The sequence below is a fragment of the Mesoplodon mirus genome, assembly GCF_964341445.2.
Source record: "Mesoplodon mirus genome assembly, chromosome: 4".
NCBI classification, from domain to species: Eukaryota; Metazoa; Chordata; class Mammalia; order Artiodactyla; family Ziphiidae; genus Mesoplodon; species Mesoplodon mirus.
Window position 1 is genome coordinate 35595064 of NC_138979.1, and position 19794 is coordinate 35614857.

Sequence of the window (19794 nt, forward strand, 5' to 3'; positions counted from 1 at the left end):
AAGGGAGCAAGGGATACAGGATAGGGAAGGGTGGAGAGCAGGGCAAGCCCGTGCCCCAGGGAAGGTGTAGCCCTCTCCTGATCCTCAGGGATCCTGCAGCCGAACCTACACCACAGAGTTGCCCTGTCTCCAGGCAACAGGACTGGGTTGTACGCACGTGACAGTCGTTGCTTCCACTGGATCTGGATGGCGGTGGAACCTCCTAAGCAGCTCTCATAAGCCAAAGGCAATGCTCCAGAGCAGGTCTCAGGTATAAGCCCTGGGCTGCCACACTCATGTAAGCTGGGAGATGGGGGTACATGTCAATAATGAGGGTCCGGACAGGGCTCCGGTACCAACAGCATCTACCACAACTGGCTTCTCAGGTGTGCCCCGCCCCACATGGGAAACAGGCTCAGCCAGTGGTGATAGTTTTCTGCCTGTCCAGAGTACTTCTTTGGAACAAAAATTTGCTTTATAAAACGTGTTCAAGGCTTCTGCCTCATAAGCAAAAATAAAAAAGCCCCTGGGAGGAGGTGTGACAGGAGTGGTTCTACTTGGTGAGGGGCTCTGTGTGCTTTGGCACACCCCCCTTCCTGGTTTTTCCTCTCATCCTGCACCCAGATCCCCAAGGAGCTGGGGATCAGATCATGCCAGATCCGTGATTTCACGCCTTCTTAGAGGTGCCAGATCCATCATTTCAAGTCAGGAGGCTTAGGAATTATGACTGCTGCAGCACTGGAGGTCTGAGCCAGTTAAAATCTCTGTCAGGAGGGTGAGGTGGTGTTAGACAGACTCTTTCTAGAAAGTTCCAAATCTTTGGGATTGGTCAAGGGAAAGCTATAGTCCCCCAAAGTGCTGCAAAGCTATAGTCCCCCAAAGTGCTGCAAAGAGTTGGGATTTGTTGACCCTTCTCAGGGCCAGAAAATTCTCCAGGCCCCAGACCCAAGGCTGATTTTCATGTGGTCTCCAGGGCTAGGAAGGTGCTGACCTTAGTTTTATGTGCATCTCATACTCTGATAAACCTGTACATATACACAGACATATATGTGCACATAGACTCTACAATGGAACATGAGCAAACCATAGGTACTCTAGGAAGAGTGGATTTACTAGTGCCTTTGAATTCATCCCCTTTACCCTTGACAAGAACCTTATCTTCTTCCCCTCAGAGGCACAAGGCCAGTGTAGAGAACACTGGAGCTGTGGTCGGGAAATGTGCTACCTGTCCAGGCTTGGCCACACACTGGGGGACTCCAGGTAAGTCACTTCACCTCTCTTAGCATCACTTTTCTCCATTATTTTGTGAAATATAAAAATCAGAAAGTTCTAAGAGGTCCTTCCACTTTAACTTCTGAGATTGTTTCTATACTTTGCTTGTATAACATAGAAACATCTTCCTAATCTAGAACCCAGCTCTGGAAGTCTCTCCTCATTTCCCCACAACCAGAACAAAAAAGGCCTCTGAGCATCCAACTGACATCAGATTTAAGCATATTGCATATAAGCAAATACTTATGTCTCATTTGAGACTATTGATTCTTTCTTTGCACATAGTTCTCACATGTTTGTCATCTAGTTTTCAAGGGTAAATTAGAGGCTATAATTAGAAAGGGACAGAATATCTCCAGAGAAAAGGGATACTAACAGCATGAAGGTGCTACAGAAAAACTGTAAAAGGCACAAAAGAAATAAAAGACACCGTAAGTCTGGTACAGTTTTGTTCATCTTGGTGGGGCCTGAAAGTATCACAGTATCATTGTACAGGGCTGTGTTCATGCTCATGAATCCAGGTTATCTATGAATTCACTTGTTCCTTAGATTCTGTTGATGGATGTATGGAAGTACAGGCTACATTTTAGAAAAATATTCACTCACCAAAGGGTTAAATTGTAAGAAAAGGAAAACAAAAACAGGCACCATATATTCCTTTAACGATTCACCCTTAGCTTCCTGAAAAATTCACACCTAGCACATCATCTCTGACAACTCTAGGAGTCCAAGGTTTTTTTCCCAGAATTGATTAATTTGAGCAAAAATAACAGAGTGCAAAGTACTCTGTACACTTTTTTGTTTAAAAATGTGATATCGGTTTTCTTACAAGTCGTCAAGAAGAGTTGTACACAAAAGCATTTTCTCCCATGCTGCATGGCATGTCACTCACCCTGCACCACAAAATGAGACCCACTTGTTTAGTCTACTTCCCTATGTGTCCCTTACTCTGTCAGACTGGCAATATTTGGGTTGGAAACACCACAAAGAAATACTTGAAAAATCTTTTTTCAAATATAAGTTCAATAAAAACATTTCTATGTATCAAGTTTTGCAAAACACACTTAACTTTGGGAGTTTGGATAGCCAATTAAGCATTTTTATCCCTTCTTTACCAAGACTCAGGCAAGAAATGTTCTATGGATGAGTGTGAAGAACCAAATTCCTTCAGATGCCACCATCTATGTCCAGTCAGCTTTAGGCTTAGAGAACAATTCAGTTCAATGCAGCAAAATGCAATATATATTAACTGACAATCTATTTTTGCCAGGTTATGTTCTAGGTCCTGGGAATACAACGGTGTGGTAAGATACAGCCCTGCCTGAAGGAGCAAATGAGATACTGTTTTCCACAATGGCTGCACCAACTTACATTCCCACCAACAGTGTAAGAGGGTTCCCTTTTCTCCACACCCTCTCCAGCATTTGTTATTTGTAGACTTTTTAATGATGGCCATTCTGACCAGCATGAGGTGATACCTCATTGTAGTTTTGACTTGCATTTCTCTAATAATTAGCGATGTCAAGCATCTTTTCATGTGCCTATTGGCCATCTGTATGTCTTCTGTGGAGAAATGTCTATTTAGGTCTTCTGCCCATTTTTTGATTGGGTTGTTTGTTTTTTTGTTGTTGAGTTGTATGAACTGTTTGTATATTTTGGAAATTAAGCCCTTGTCGGTCACATCATTTGCAAGTATTTCCTTCCAGTCTGTAAATTGTCTTTTCTTTTTGTTTATGGTTTCCTTTGCTGTGCAAAAGTTTGTAAGTTTGATTAGGTCCCATTTGTTTATTTTTGCTTTTATTTCTATTGCCTTGGGAGACTGACCTAAGAAAACATTGGTATGATTTATGTCAGATAATGTTTTGTCTGCCTGTATTTTTAATAATCCAAGCAAGAGCTCATGATGGCCTAACCTGGTACTAGTAGCAGTGGACGGATTTGAGACAGTTGTTAGAGACGTAGAATTGTTAAAACTTGGTGAATGACTTAAAGGGTAGAGAGGCCCTGCCATGGGCCGTGGGTGATGGCAGTGTCATTCGTGGACACTGGGAACATGAGGAAGAGGAGTATATTGCCTGGAGAGAGGCAGTGCAGAGATGATGGGTTCACCTGGAACATTTTGAGCTGGAAATGCCTCTGGGTCTAGAATCAGGAAGACAACCTGGGCTGGAGATTTAGATTTGTGACTCCTCAGCATATGGTTGATACTTGAAGCCATGGAAGTTGATAGTTTGGGTGAAAACAGGCAGCTAGCTAGCTCATTCCCCATCTATCCATACATCTGTTCATCAGGAAAGGAATTTCTAAATGTTCCCTAATGTGCATGTAGTATGTCTATAATTTCTCCTAACAGTGAAAATATCACACGTTTATTTCTTTTTCTCAAAAAACCAAAACCAAGGAGCAATCACTGGGAGCCACTTTTGATTTCTGCCTTTGTCTTCACCATTTGCTCTTATGGTTCAGTGGCTCTGGCCTGAAGGATGTTTTCTCAGCTCTGTTCTTTTGCTCTTTCATTGTGAATTTCCGCCTGAAAGACACACCCACCCCTGAATCCTCCAAGGCAAGTTTGACATTCAATCCGAGCCTGGGTCTCTGGTTTACCATCAAAGCAAGAGAGGGACTTATTCAGCCTTTCCCATGAAATTGCTAAATGCTATTTCATTAAATATGTGCCAGAGGGCCTCCCTGGTGGCGCAGTGGTTGGGAGTCCGCCTGCCGATGCAGGGGATGCGGGTTCGTGCCCCGGTCTGGGAGGATCCCATATGCCGCGGAGCGGCTGGGCCCGTGAGCCATGGCTGCTGAGCCTGCGCGTCCGGAGCCTGTGCTCCGCAACGGGAGAGGCCACAACAGTGAGAGGCCCGCATACCACAAAAAAAAAAAAAAAAAAAAAAAAAAAAAAAAATGTGCCAGAGCAGTGTATTTTTATTGTTTTTAAAAGCCAAGAAAGAAACCAAAAAAACTCCATGAAACAAGTATCCCCAAATTCATGTATGGTGTCAGGAAGATTGAGAACAAAATGACTAGTGTGCTGCAAAGCATAAATAAAGAAAATGGAAAAGAATTTTTCCTTTCAAAAAAGACCCCTGATATTGACAAGAAATGTCAGGTCAGGTAGAGACTTCTGATCCAAGATGATCTGAACTCAAATGTTTCACTCATCCTACCCATTCCCCACTGAAATCACTAAATGGATATTATATAAAATTCTATATGAATGCTGGAAACTGAGGAAGGGAATTATCCCCACAACTGAAACTCAGCGGGTTGATGAGGTACACTAGTAGCCATCGCTCTGGCGACAATGGCCCTCTTGATGAAGGAAGAGAGCTGTGCACTGTGAATGTCCTCCGTTCACCCGGCCAGGAAGCTAAGGAGACCATGGGTATCTTGTGGGAGACTCAGCATCACCTGATTCTTTACCACGTCTGGCCTGGGACCTCACAGGAATGGTCCCTCTGTAGGTGTATCTCCCTGTGTGGTACCCTCCTGGCTGCCTCTTGCTAGCCTCCTCCTCTGGCTTCCTCCTGGCTATGTAAACCAGAGACTATGGTTTTTAGAATGATCAGTTTAATGTATACAAGATGTGTCACCTTTCTGGTGAAGGCTCTGGGGAGCACTAACCCCTCCATCTTTGGAATCTCAAGAGTCACAAGAGCCTTTGAAGAACGGTCATTTTCTGAGCTGCATCCAGATGCATTGGGAGAGCCAAGAGGCAGAGGCAGTATAGCTGAGAGCAAGGCAGCCCCGCGTCCTCTCATTGTGGGCTCTCAGCTATTACCATTCCTGTGGCTTCACACTGACAGTTATAAATATGTACATATAGATCGAATAAATATATGTAGACTAAAATGGGATTAAATGGTAGGATAATACACCTCACTGAGATGAAAAGTATAGTAAGTGTTGGTGTTCAAGGGGACCAAGAAACAGAACTCCTCTGTCCAAATCTTGAACCAATGGAGCAATAATAACAAAGTGTAGGAAGACCACACATCACCTTTATTCCTGGGCTTTCCGTGTGCTCTCCACTGATGAGCAGCTCCCGAGAAGGGGAGCGGAGGGGCTGAGCTACATTTGCTCAGTTCTTCTTTCTAAACTCATCAGTCAGATTAAGTTCCCCCTGGACCCAGGGCTCATGAGCTAGAAGGTGTAAAGAGGGCAAGAAAGTCATACGAAAAGAGCTGCGTCTATATGGAGGAGGCATCCCAAGTGGAGAAGAAGTGTCCACCACACATACCCCAGCACTCTTTGGATTTTTCTTCCATTAATCTCTTGGGCTTAGTCATTAAGCCTATGGTCAACTGGAAGAAGACATTTCCCATCTTCATGAGGCTACTTCTGCCTTACCAACTACTACATTTTTGGATGTCCTCATTGACATGGTGGATTTTGCCCCTAGAAAGCTCTGAAATGAGTTGAAACTGTATAATAACTAAATGAACACCACTGTATTAGTTTCCTAGGGCTGTCGTAACAAATGACTACAACTGGGTGACTTAAAGCAACAGAAACTAGTTCCCTCACTATTCTGGAGCCCAGATGTCCAAAATAAAGGTGTCAGCAAGTCCGTGCTCCACCTGAAGGCTCTAGGGCAGAATCCTTCCTCGCCTCTTCCTTGGCTTCTGGGAGCATCACTCCAATCTTTCTCTGCTTTTCCCATGGAAGCTTTCCCATGCTTTCCCCATGGCCTTCTGCCCTGTGTCTGGCTCTGTGACAAATCCTCCTCTCCTTCCTTTTATAAAGGCACCAGTCATTGGATTTAGGGCCCACCCTAATCCAGGATGATCTCATCTTAACACCCCATCTGCAAAGACCTGATTTCCAAATTCACATTTTCAGGTACTGTAGGTTATGACTGGGACATATCTTTTTGGAGGCCATTAATCAATCCACTCCAGCCACCAATACTAAAGTTTACTATATATTCTATTTCCCACCTGAAATTAGGTCCAACGATGTTGTCCAACATAGCTTATCAGAGGTTCTACAACTGAGACCAAACAACATTAAGATACTCTAAGAACAACATACTAATATAAATATAGACATATAGACATATACAGAATATATAAAGAATTCTCACAAGTTAATAATAAGCAATTTAAAATGGTCAAAAGATGGAGTTCCCTGGTGGTCTAGTGGTTAAGACTCCACGCTTCCACTACAGGGGGTGTGGGTTGGATCCCTGGTCAGGGAACTAAGATCCCACATGCTGCGTGATGTGGCCAAAAAATATATAAATAAATAAATTAAATGGTCAAAAGATTTGAAGACACACTTCACATGACCAATAAGCATATGAGAAGGTGCTCAACATCATTAGTTATCATCAGGGACTGGCCCATGGGAGGCACCAAGGGGGCTTAGACTTACAGTGCTGTACACTAAACAAGAGATCTTCTAGTTGCCAGGGTAGCCACATTCCCAGAGACATTAACAACGGTGGGGCCTTGGACTAAGACACTGACCACCTAATTTGTAGCAAATGGGTTCTAGTTATCACTACTGAAAAAGAAACAGTGGATGCACATCCCTGGTCCAATCAACTGTGGCCAGTGGATAGGGTCATAATGTTCAGGGTAGCTGATGGGTCCCTCCACAGTGGGTAAAGTAGAAGTTATATGTGGGGCAGACACGCTAAAAGATCAATCTGACAGGTACAGAAATAGCACGGCCTTTAGAGTTGAGCTCTGTGATATTCATTCAGCAAGTCACTTGCCTTCTCTAAGTCTCAATTTCTTCACCTGCAAATAGGAACACTGCAACTTGCCTTAGTTTTTTTAATGAAGATTAAACTAGAAAATGCACATAAAGCAAATGACACAGCTGGCCCAGGAAGGTGGTCTTTCTTCCACCTCCATGGAGGTGAACATAACTCATTCTTCCTGCTCATGGGGTGGGAAATGGAGGTGGCTCCTGAGAGGAACACTTTAAGCCTGAATTACTCCAAGTCCAAAGGAATGTCCCCAAGAACCCTTGATCCCAGGACAATCCCAGGAACTGGAACAAGTTTTCCTAAAGGAGCCATAACATCCACTTTGATTCTTAGCCCCCTTCCCACGGTTTACCTCTGAGGCAGAGAACCTTTATGTCAACGGAACTTGGCTTGAGTTTGGGGGCTTCTTCTAGGCAGATAATTCCCCATGCACCTTTCTACTGGACACTTCATTAGGGCTTGCCCTCGAATACTCCCTTGATTCTATGTTCTGACATCTCTCTAATGCTCCTATTTCGGCCCTCTAGACTTGGCCTTGAGGTTAGTATTTGATCTCCTTCGCTGATCTCTTGTTATTTCTTACAGACTCGGCTTTTTATTCCCCCTTCCTGCTCTTTGTACTTTTACTTACACTGAGTAGGATCACATTTCCCTTGTCAGCCCATTGAGACCAACCCTTAGTGCCGCCCAAAGGCCAGATCTCAAGCTGGCCTTGCTCAGTACCCCCAAGGGGAGATTTGAACAAAACCCAGTTATCCACTGGGACCTAGACCATGCACATGGCCATGTGTGATCTCATAAGGACAGACACTGTGTGAGTCTCCTGGGACTCACTCCATTTGCCTCTATAGCAAAACAAGAGATGAGGCAAAAGTGAGGAGGGATCCCAACTTGAAGCTAAGCAGTGTCCATGCTAAGGGTCAAATACACCTAGCAATACCCATTGAATTGAAAGATGTGCCTGTCAGGAGTCCATTCGTTTGAGGGATGGAGAAATCTCAGAAGAACATATCCTCAAGGAAGAGGAAGCCACATAAATAAACTTGATCCATTTAAGAATATCTAGTACTTATTTATATTTAGAACTGTAGTAGATTAGTGTCCCTGCTTCCTCACCTTTGCCCACAGGTCTGGAGGTTGGCTACGGTAACTCGGTTCTGGTCCATGTCTTTCTCCAGTAGGCTAGCTTGGGCATGTTCTCCTTGTGAAGATGCAGGTGCAAGAGCACAGGTGGGAAGGCTGAGTGCTATTTCAAGTTTCCGTTTGTATCCAGCCTGCTACGATCTCACAGGCCAAACAAGTCACAAGCTGGACCCTGAGTCAGAGTGGGCACAGGAGGAGTTTGCAGCTGTGCACGACTGTCTTAAAAATCAATTCAACATTAAGAATAACCAAGGCCTTTTTGCCAACACAGTGTGACATGTTTATTGGGCTATTCACAAGTCAGCTAAAACACCATGAAGGGAAAAGACTGGATGCCATCAGTAATGTCAGGAAACAAAATATTTAGCAGTTCTTAGTTTCAAGTGTCGCATTCCATCACAGCTTGAGGAATATGGGCAATTCACTAACAAAACTGCAGTGGGTGCCATTTATTTTTAGCAACAACAAGCACAGACATTTATTTAACCAATGACTTTTAGGACAGTCAGCAAAAAAAAAAATGGTATTTTCATGTAGCTAAGACAAGAAAATCATTTATACAAATTAAATGGATACAAAATACATTATAAAGAGAACACACATACAAAAGTCATTAAGCTGGTCAAAGAGCAAGAATGCCATAGAACACCACACTGAGAGAACACTGGTGTGAATTCATTTCCGTTATGAAAGTACGTCCAAAGTTTGAGTTACACATTTACTGAGGTAAAGGCACAATCACTTCCACGTAATTAATGGGGAAGAATCCAGATTCCCCATGGAGAACTCCTTCATACCAGTTTTCATCTATCTGATTGGTTAATGTAATGATATCCCCTTCTTTAAATCCTAGTTCTCCTTGGTTTTCTGGCTCAAACTCATAGAGACCACGACAGCAGGGCTGGTCCATGGGAATGTGAGAACCTGTCCGCATCACATGGAGACAAAAAGCACAGGTTAACATGACAAATCACCCAGGGAGCATTGCAAAGGTGGAGAGTTGCAGAGACCATGACAGCAGGCCCCTGCCTTCCTTCCCAGGACAGGGCCGGCTCAACCCACCTCACAGGTGCTGTACTTGTGGCCTCTGCCCTCCTCAGCTCTCCCAGCTGCCCTAGATGACCTCCTGGGCCCATGGCTTTTCTCATCAGTTCTCCCAGCCAGAGAATTCAGGCCCAGCCCCTGTCCTTGAAGCAGCTACTTAGCTCTGCCTGGAGCCCAAGGGAGGTACAGAATTACAAGGCCCAACCCCTGCCCTCAGGGAGCTCATAGTTTCTTTCTGGAGACTGGAAAACACATGGGAAACATTTAAAAAACAAAGATGAGGTACTGTATCACCTATAGCTCAGAGAAGAAGGAAACAGGAAAGGCCTGGGTGGTCAGGGACATTTTCCTAGAGCTGGTGACCAGGAGCTGGAACATGGCAGGGCGTGCGACTGGAGAGGGATGAGGAGAATCTCTACAGACCAGCCTGCAGTCTTGGGATTGTTGTACTAAGCCAGAAGTTCTCAGAATAACATTTTTTAAATAATTGCTTTTTAATTTCAAAACTAAAACTAAACATGGTAAAAAGAGAGAAAAGACATGCAAAATTGAGAAAAGCTAGCTGTAAACCACTAATGAAGAGGTAACCAATGTTAAATTAACATTATGGCATAGAAGCTTCCAGATATCTTTATGAATATGTTTGTGTATGTATTTACATATAGCTCTTTTCATAAAAGAATTCCTATATGTATTACTGTGAACCTCTTTCCAGGTTACATTTAATTACTGACCAGTTGTCAACTGTTATCAGTATAACATAATTTCTTTAACCGATCTCCTATTATAGGATATTTAAAGGTCTTCCTTTCTTCCCTTTCCTCCCATCCTTCCCTCCTTCCTTCTTTCCTTTCTTTTTTTCTTCCTTCCTCTTTCTTTCTCCCTCTTCCATTCTCCATCCCTTCCTTTTCATTTTCCTGTTTGTTTTCTCTTGGCTTTCATTGATAACTCTTTGAAAAATATACTAATGTATGTGTATTTACAAATATGTACATTTAATTCCTGATGGTAAACGTCTAGAAGGAAATTGGCTGTTCATAGACATAAGTTTTTCCAAGACTTTCAAAATTTACTATCAATGTATTTTTTCTATGATTTTTTTGTCTTAAAAGTACTAGGAGCCCCTAATATATTATACACATTTATACTATAAATATTAACCTTATATCTGTCATGTTTGATACAAGCAGTATTCCCAGCTTATTATCTGTTTCTTTTTTTTTCTTTTATTTTGTTTTTGGAGTGTGTACTGGGGATGGGGCAGGGATGGGGGTTTCTGTTTTATTTTGGCATACATGCAGACATTTTACACAACATAAGCAGTCAAACTGATGAAACTTTTCATTCATGGTTTCCCTTCTACAATTATATATGAATATTCAACTAAATTTATCCGAGTAATTTTTTTTAATTAATTTTTAATGTTGAAAACGTTTTCTTTCAACCCGTTTGGATTTTTGCAAATAAAAGTATTATTTGCTTTTAATAATGTTTAAGCAGTTATCACAACACGATTTATTAAATAACCCATTCTTCTCCACTGACTTCAAATACTACTTTTATCTTTATCAATATCATACATTTAATTATCATGTGCACTTGGATCTATTTTAGGATCTTCTACTTTGCTCCACTGATCTGTTTCAGTAACTGTACTGTGCACACTATTTTAAATATTGTAGCTTTGAAGTAAAGGTTAGTAATTAGTAAAGCACGTTCCTCATTATTACTCTTCTACAGGCACATGTTGGAGATACTGCAGGTTTCGTTCCAGACCACTGCAATAAAGCAAACATCTCAATAAAGCAAGTCACCCAAATTTTTTGGTTTCCCAGTGCATATAAAAGTTATGTTTATGCTAAACTGTAGTGTGTTAAGTGTGCAGTAGCATTTTGTCTAAAAAAAACAATGTGTATACCTTAATTTAAAAATACTTTATTGCTAAAAAATGCTAACCATCATCTGAGCCTTCAGTGAGTCCTAATCTTTTTGCTGGTGGAGGGTCTTGCCTCGATGTTGGTGGCTGCTGACTGGTCAGGGTGGTGGCTGCTGAAGGCTGGGAGGCTGTGACAACTTCTAAAAGAAGACAACAGTGAAGTTTGCTGCATCAGTTGACTCTTCCTTTCACAAATGTTTTCTCTGTAGCAGGCAATGCTATTGGATAGCATTTTACCCACAGTAGAACTTCTGTCAAAATTGGAGTCAATCCTCTCAAACTCTGCTTCTGCTTTATCAACTAAGTTTTATAATATTCTAAATCTTTTATTGTCATTTCAACAGCCTTCACAGCATCTTCATCAGGAGTAGATTCCATCTCAAGAAACCAGAAACCACTTTCTTTGCTCATCCATAAGAAGCAACTCCTCATCTGTTAAAGTTTTATCATGAGATTGCAGTAATTCAGTCACATCTTCAGGCTCCACTTCTAATTCTAGTTCTCTTGCTATTTCCACCACATCTGCAATTACTTCCTCCTCTGAAGTCTTGAACCCCTCAAAGTCATTCGTGAGAGCTGGAATCAACTTCTTCTGATAATGTTGATATTTTGACCTCTTCCCATGAATCATGAATGTTCTTAATGGCATCTAGAATGATGCCATTCTGAGAATCCCTCTCAGAAGGTTTTCAATTTACTTTGCCCAGATCCATCAGAGGAATCACCATCTGTGGCAGCCATAGTCTTACAAAATGTGTTCTTAAATAATAAGACTTGAAAGTTGAAATTACTCCTTAATCCATGAGCTGCAGAATGGATGTTGTGTTAGCAGGCATGAAAACAACACTGATCTCATTGTACATCTCCATTAGAGCTCTTGGGTGACTGGGTGCATTGTCAATGAACAGTAATATTTTGAAAGGAATCATTTATTCTGAGCAGTAGGTCTCAACAGTGGGCTTAAAATATTCAGTCAACCATGTTGTAAACAGATGTGCTGTCATCCAGGCTTTGCTGTTCCATTTCTAGAGCACAGGCAGAGTAGATTTAGTATAATTCTGAAGGGATTTAAGATTTTCAGAATGGTAAGTGAGCTCTGGCTTCAACTGAAAGTCACCAGCAGCATTAGCCCCTACCAGTAGAGTCAACCTGTTCTTTGAAGCCAGGCATTGACTTCTCCTCTCTAGCTATGAAAGTCCTAGATGGCACCTTCCAATAGAAGGCCATTTCATCTACATTGAAGATCTGTTGTTTAGTGTAACCACCTTCACTAATGATCTTAGCTTGATCTTCTGGATAACCTGCTGCAGCTTCTACATCAGCACTTGCTGCTTCCCCTTGCACTTTTACATCACGGAGGCAGCTTCTTTCCTTAAACCACATGAACAACTTCTGCTAGCTTCAGACGTTTCTTCTGCAGCTTTCTCACCTCAGCCTTCACAGAATTGAAAAGAGTTAGGACCTTGCTCTGGATTAGGCTTTGGCTTAAGGGAATGTTGTGGCTGGTTTGATCTTCTCTCCAGATCACTGAAACTTTCTCCATATCAGCAATAAAGCTGTTTCACTTTCTTATCATTTGTGTGTTCACTGGAGTAGCACTTTTAATTTCCTTCAAGAACTTTTCCTTTGCATTCACATCTTGGCTCCTGTTTGGTGCAAGAGGCCTAGATTTTCACCTATCCTGGCTTTTGACATGCCTTCCTCACTAAGCTTAAGCAATTCTAGCTTTTGATTTAAAATAAGATGTGTGACCCTTCCTTTCACTTGAACACTCAGAGGCGATTGTAGGGTTATTAATTGGCCTAACTTCAATATTGTTGTGTCTTGGGGAATAGGGAGGGTGAGGAGAGGGAGAGAGATGGAGGAGTGGCAGGTTGGTGGAGCAGTCAGAACACAGACGTTTTTCAAGTTCATCACCTTACATGGGCACAATTTGTGTCCCCCCCCAAAACAATTACAATAATAACATCAAAGATCACACATCACACATCACCACAACAAATACAATAATAACGAAAAAGTTTGAATTATTGTGAGAATTACCCAAATGTAACCCAGAAACACAAAGTGAGCAGACACTGTTGGAAAAATGGTGTCCATAGACTTGCTCGATACAGGGTTGCCACAAACCTTCAATTTGTAAAGAATGCAATATCTGCAAAGTGCAATAAAACAAGGTATGCCTGTATTTAAAAATTTCCTATTCCCACAAAATCATTCAACCAGGTAAATTTTAGTATCAATGTATTGAGTTACCCTCATCTTGACTTTAACTGGATCATATTTTTTGAGTAATAATAAGATTAATGTTACAAGATTATTTTTAAATGAATGATCATTGCATGCCTTGAGGAAACCACACTTGTTTATGTGTTGTACATTTATCCTACGTCTAGACTGGGTTTGTTACTATTTTAGATTTTTACCTCTGTATTTTAAAATGAAATTACTTCCTTTTTATATTCTGGTCATGTTTTGGTATAAGTGCATTTATAAAATAAATTAAACTCTTTTCTCTATTCTCTAAAATTTTCAAACTTGAAGACTTGATTTTAAAATGCTCCTAATTATCTAGGCCTATGGATTTCTGAAGACAGAAGGCTTTCTAGGATAGCTTATGATAGTGGCTTAGTGTGTCTGGGAAGGACATATGGTCACCCCAGTCCAGTTCCCTACAGATCCTAAAGGGGACATGTGGCCCCAGTGGTTCCCATGGTTCCATGCAGAGGAGCCAAAGGTGAGAGCATGGGCAGGAGCTGAGGGGCTGCCCTGGCCAAGTGAGGTGATGCCCCTCGCAGAGGGGGTGGAGAGCAAGGACCACCGGTGAGTTCAGAGGGAGACCTGATTGTCCCAGTCAAGATGGAGGTAGAAGGAAGCTGAACCCCACCCCAGGAAAACCATACACTGCATCCACATGAGGCCACCACATGGACAGAGGCCACCACCAGTGGACGGAACAGGCCATCCAGGAGGAGACCAGGGAAGCCTGAACACCACAATAGCAGACACTTGTTCCTCTTTACATCACCCGAGCAGAGTGAGGTCTGCAAAGCGGGGAAGGCAGCACCCCAGAGCCAGACCAGGCCAGTTTCACGGGTTTTGGCCTTTAAGAGGAGGGCTTAATCCTTTCCCATGATTGAAATATCTGCACACGTGTGACCTCTGCCATCCTATGTTTTCCATTTCTATTTCCTTTTTCTATTATTATGAAACATTCTTATTTCTCTCCCTGTCCAGACTTCAACTGAGAGTTGAAACAAGTTCTGCTAGAGATTGTGTTCCTTCCTCACCAAGTCTTTTCCATCCAAGTAAAGAGAGAAGATAGATTTGGGTTGGTCAAATGAGAAGCCCCTTTGTCCTGGGGAAGGGCCGGGAGGTGGCAGCAAAATCACCGTGCAGCACCCCTTTCTCTGGGGGCAGTCCTCCCTCGGTGCCACCCCACTGCTAAGCTTCTGCGGACACTGTCCACCCCACGTGGGAGTGAGAGCCAACCCCCCGCTGGCATAAGGAGCGTTTCCCACCTACTGCCTTCCTGCTGCAGTGGTTCTCAACCTGGCGGCACATTAAAACGCCCACTGCCCAGGCTGACCCCAGACCAATTAAATCAGTAGCTCTGGCAATGGGACCCAGACAAGGGGGAAAGTTAAAAAAATTTCTCAGGTGTTTCCCATTTCCAAAGGAAGTTGCGAACCACCAGACTCACGGCCCTCTTTCCCTCCACTTCCTTTGACCAGAGCCCAGGAGTGTTAAGGAGCTCGTGGGGAAAGGGAAGAGCGTGGTGGCGGGTCGGCCGGGTCGGGGGAGGTTCTTCTTCCTCTGCAGGTGGGAAGCTCCTTCCCCGGTGGTGCTTCCAGGTAGCTCAGCATTTTAAAATCTGGGCCCCCTGCACTATTATCTCTAGAATCTACCTGATGTTTCTGGCATGTAGATGGCTCCTTCCATGACAGACGCCCCCATCCCACCCCAAGTCTGTATATTCCTCTTGTCATAATGATGGTAATTGGGAAGTAGAAGGATTTAAATAGGGGGCCCAGTTCATGATCTTGAATATGAACAGAATAACCTTCAATGATTTCAAAACATTGGGGAATTGTGCGTTTCCAAGCAGAACTTTCCATTTTCCTTTGGAAATACAGCTCCTTTCTGGGTGGGCAGGGGGGCTGGGAGCTGGGCACTGAAACCCTGCAGCAATTCAAGCCTCTGAGTCAAAGTCAATTTTATTAATGAATAACTGTTTCCATGTGGTCTATTAAAATGATTAGTATTCTTTTATCATTTCTCCCACTGTCAGTTTTTAACAGAGATGGAGTCAGGTGCCAAAGTACATGGTGGTCTTGGGAAGCATTTCCTTGAACACAAAATGTCAATGCTAGAAGGGTCTCTGGTGGTCTTCAGTGAACCCTCCTCTTTTTGAAGAAGAGGTCACAGCAGCCTGGCCCCAGAGCTAATGGCAAAGGTAGAAAGAGACACCAGGGCTCCAGACCCCAGCCCATGACCTACCCTCCTGATGTCACCTCCTATGTGATCTATGCCACTGCTAAGGGTTGCCAAGAAATTTCACAGGCTATCACACTGACTACAGGGCTAATTGTGTGTGTGTGTGTGTGTGTGTGTGTATTTTCCCCTCCCATTTACTTTGTAAGCTACCTACAATGACTAAAATAAATACTAAATGGCAGGCATGCACTTATCCCAACCGCCACCTATGTGTGCATACATGTGCAACCCCTGCACACATGCACTGAACAGATCCGGGGTAAGACACATCACTCACTTCTCACTTCATTTATTCCAGGCGAGGGACCATTGCCACACTGCAATTTGATTTCCTAAGAGCTGGGAAGTGACCAAGCACTCACATCACACTCCATCAGCAAATGAACCCAAAACATGGCATCTCTCCTGAGACGCCTGAGTGGAAAGCCCCTGGGCAAGAGTTCCCTGACTCAGGTAATAAGACACGAGCACCGGGCTCTCCCCCATCTCTGCGCTGCGTCCCCTCCACCCACTGAACACAGTTCTCAACAGTGCGGGCACCAGGCAGATCCACACCCACCAGAGCTTGGTCTGGCTATCCTGAACTACACCCTCAGCAGGACAATATTCTGCAATATCGTCCAATGCATTTGTCACGCTGGGTCGTTTTTGCCATCTGGGGCCCTCAACCCAAGTGGCCGTGGCTGCCCTTACTTTAGGGAGAAGGTGGAACCTGCAGACGAGCAATCAATGTTTAGCTGGTAAATTCCAAAATAATGCCATTTCAGTTGTGAAATGGTCTGAACGCCAAGGCTTTCAGGCTTTCATGCCAGAGCCAGGTAGGCTTTTATGAGATTTGAGAAGCGCGGGGGCGGGGAGACTTCTGCTTCCAAGGAAGCAGAGCTTGAAGAACTCCAGAGCATAGAGGTTTGTATTACAAGCTGTGGGGAGGGAAGGGCTGTTTCCTGCCACCCAGAGAAGAGATAGGAGCTCTTTCTGGAGTCAGGGAGGAGGCCTGGTGAGAGAAGAGGGCAGGGAAGAAGGCTGAACTGCTCCCTGGATTCCACCCTGGGTGGGGGGTCTTAGCCCCACTTCCCACTGGAACCATGGGGGAAGGCAGGCCCCCAAAGTGCTCTAGACTTGGGGGCACTGAGCACAGTGGAAATGGTGGGTGGTATAATTAAAGAGAGAGGGCGTCTGAGGGGGCCACCCTTGGCTCCCCACGAACTGTGAACATGTGTCAAGTCCTGGCAGGAAGTGAGGAAGTGCTGCAGGGGCAGCTGGACCAGAGATGGCCTGGGGGTGGGTACACAGGCTCCGAATGCAGAGATCCAGCAACCCAGAGGCAGAGACTCAGGCCCCGGACCCAGGCCTGGACCTGGAGTGACAAGTTATCTCAGCTGTGGAAGCAGTTAAGACCCCGACACGCTTCCCCACCTGCCACTGTGATGTTGCCTAAACTCCCCCTGCACCCAGGCAACACCTCGGGGTACAGAAGGAGGTAGGAGAGAACCTTGGAGGAAAACCAATAGTCCTTGCAGGAAATTTCAACCGAATGACTAGATTTAAATCCTGAATTGACAAAGCAATAAATGGATAGTCTGCACTTTCTATTGGAAGAGACTGCATTACCTTGAAATGGCAAGATTACATTTTTTTCCACCATTAGAAGAAATGGAAAAAAGATTAATTTTTTTTTTTTTTTTTTTTGGCCAACAGTAGAAATGGAAAAAAGATTAAGTTGTTTCCGCCATCAGTCTAAACGGAGGCTCATAAGCAAGTTCAGTTAAAAAGAAAGAAAGTTTGTGCCCATTTGCGTGATGGTGTGTGAATTTTCCCTCTCCACAAAAGACAAGTCAGTGTCACCACGGATGGAACCCAAAAGTGCAGGCAGAAAAGGTGACATGTCCTCAGTGGGACCTTTTCAAACTGGACTAGGCACAAACGTGGGCGAGGTGCCTGAGTGCCCAGCTTCCCTGGATCAGAAGCCGCACCTCTGCCCAGATCTTCCCGTAATAAAGGAGGGGTCCTACCCAGCACCCCATCTTTGTTGAACACCCACTCCCCCTTCCCCTTGGGTCTTGCTCCACCACCTCCATCTCTATGCTTTCTCGTGCTTGGTAGTTGGCACCTGAAACTGCTGAGAATTTGTGCACGTGAGCTCCTGGCAGCCGAAACCCCAACCCAGTCTTACTTGTTAAGGCACTAAAACAAAGATTATTTTAACAGCGAAAAGGGAGTGTCTCTGTTAAATATTTATTATTCAAGCTCTGTTCCACCCCATTTGGGGGAAGAAAAAAAAAAGAGAGACCTTACCACAAGAATTGTAAGGTGGCCAGTCAGTCAGTACTACATCAGCAACACATAATAGGTCAGGAAACCCTAAAAGAAATTTCAATTCCCTCTTGGCAATAATGTGGACCGGCTTCTAACAATATTGGGCCCCCTCTTGTTTTAACAGCAGGAAAATTCTTTGGATGCCCTTCCCCCAACCCCGCCTTTTGTTTCCCAAAGTCCCTGCTGCCAAGGGCTACTCACGTGTACAGAATTGCTGGGCACACTTTATTCTGGTAGTGATAGCCCCACAGTGAATTAATTCTGCAGTCCCAGTCAGCTATAGGGATGAAATACTAACCCTCCGTTTTTCAGTGAACACCATGTGCCAGGACAATATTCTAAGTGCCTGTTAGCAGATTTAATTCTCAGAGAAACCCTTTGATGAGGTACCATTATTTCCCCCAATTTGATGGATGGAGAAACCTAGGTTCAAAGCAATTAAGCAGCAGGGCTGATATCTGACCTCCATCTAGGTCCAGAGTCTGTGTTCTTGATCGCCACTTCATGCATCCACTCTGAAAATTATTGGCTGGTGAGTTTATGCCCACTCAGTTTCTGAGCCAACCCCAGCCAAGGGGATGGTCCATCACCTAGGTTGGAAAGAGCCTGTGGGTCCTCAGCTGGGCAGGCTCCGGGAGTTCCCGTGCCTTGGGATGCTCTTTATTTTTTTTTTTTGAGAAAAATATTGTTTAAAATCTTTTTTAATGAGGTATAATATATACAGATAAGTGCGCATATCATAAGTGTATAGTTTAATGAATTTTCACAAACTGAAACATCTGTGCAGCTAGCATCAAGATCAAGAAATAAAATTTTAGTAGCATCTTAGAGCTCAGTCATGTTCTTTCCTCCAATCAGTACTCCCCCAAAGGTAATCACTAGCCTGACTCCTAATGCTATACATTAGTTATGTCTGTTTTTTTAGTTTTATGTTAATGGAATCATACAGTATGCATTCTGGTGTCTCATTTGTTTCACTCAACGTTATGTCTGTGTGGAGTGTGACTAAGTTCTTCATCTTGTTTAATTTTGTATGTGTGTGTGTGTGTGTATCTTTTTGATGTATATAACAATACAGTTCAGTATTAGATCCATATAATCTATAAATAAAGACAACATTTTTGGGGGATGTGTGAGGAATGCTCTTTAGCAGCATCCTCCACCTAAATCCTTCTCTGATCCTGGAAGGCCTGCCCACAGCCCAGCTCACCCTGCCAATCACTTGAGGGATGTCCTTCAGGTACTTATTCTCTGTGCTGCTTCAAAGTGAGCAACTCAGGCTTCAATCAAAAAAATAATAATAACCAAACAAAAACAGGTGTCTACTCCAGGTGGTGGACGAGACACTAGAGTGGAGGTGGCATCAGCTAAGGCTGGCGTTTCTGCAGCCCGGCCATCTCCTGTGCTCCCTCCCTCTCTCTCTCTGCCATGTGCCAGGACCTGGGAGCCTGTTCTACAAGGCTGTGTTTCTCATCCTGACTTTGAAGGAGATAAAGGTGGAGGTAGGAGTGGTCCGTGGGGCAGGGGACATCCTTCTCTCCGTAGCACTAAAAATCACAGCTCTTTTGCTGTACTTGAACTTGGCTAATTTCCAGATCACCAAAGGAGCCCACTGTACTCTCTTCTTCTCTGCTGGCCCTGACTTTGTGGATTTCATTACCTGGAAGCATTTGGTCAGAGCATCCCAACTGAAAGGCAAGCTACAACCCCCACTCCTATTTTTTGGGTTGGGGTGGGGAAGGGGCTGGAGAGAGAAGGAAAATTCACACAACTGCTGTCCGCATGAGTGCCTATCAGGGTACAAGGTATGGAGTCTATGGAAGCTACTGACCTGAGGAGGGCTCTTTGTCTTTTAGTAAATGCCCCAGACGGCTGTGCCTTTTGAGTT

The 19794-nt window shown here is 43.8% G+C and overlaps 1 protein-coding gene across 1 annotated transcript in view; it reads right to left on the reverse strand.

Moving 5' to 3' along the window:
* Positions 1–8737: 8737 nt before the first annotated feature.
* SH3GL3 (SH3 domain containing GRB2 like 3, endophilin A3) overlaps positions 8738–19794 on the reverse strand; it is a gene marked incomplete at its 5' end in the record, with an annotated part of 143852 nt that continues 132795 nt past the window's right edge. The window contains one exon of the mRNA XM_082617474.1: positions 8738–9037. Within this exon, the coding sequence (XP_082473600.1) occupies positions 8832–9037 (206 nt within the window). The 3' untranslated portion in view covers positions 8738–8831. The remainder of the gene's footprint in view (positions 9038–19794) is intronic.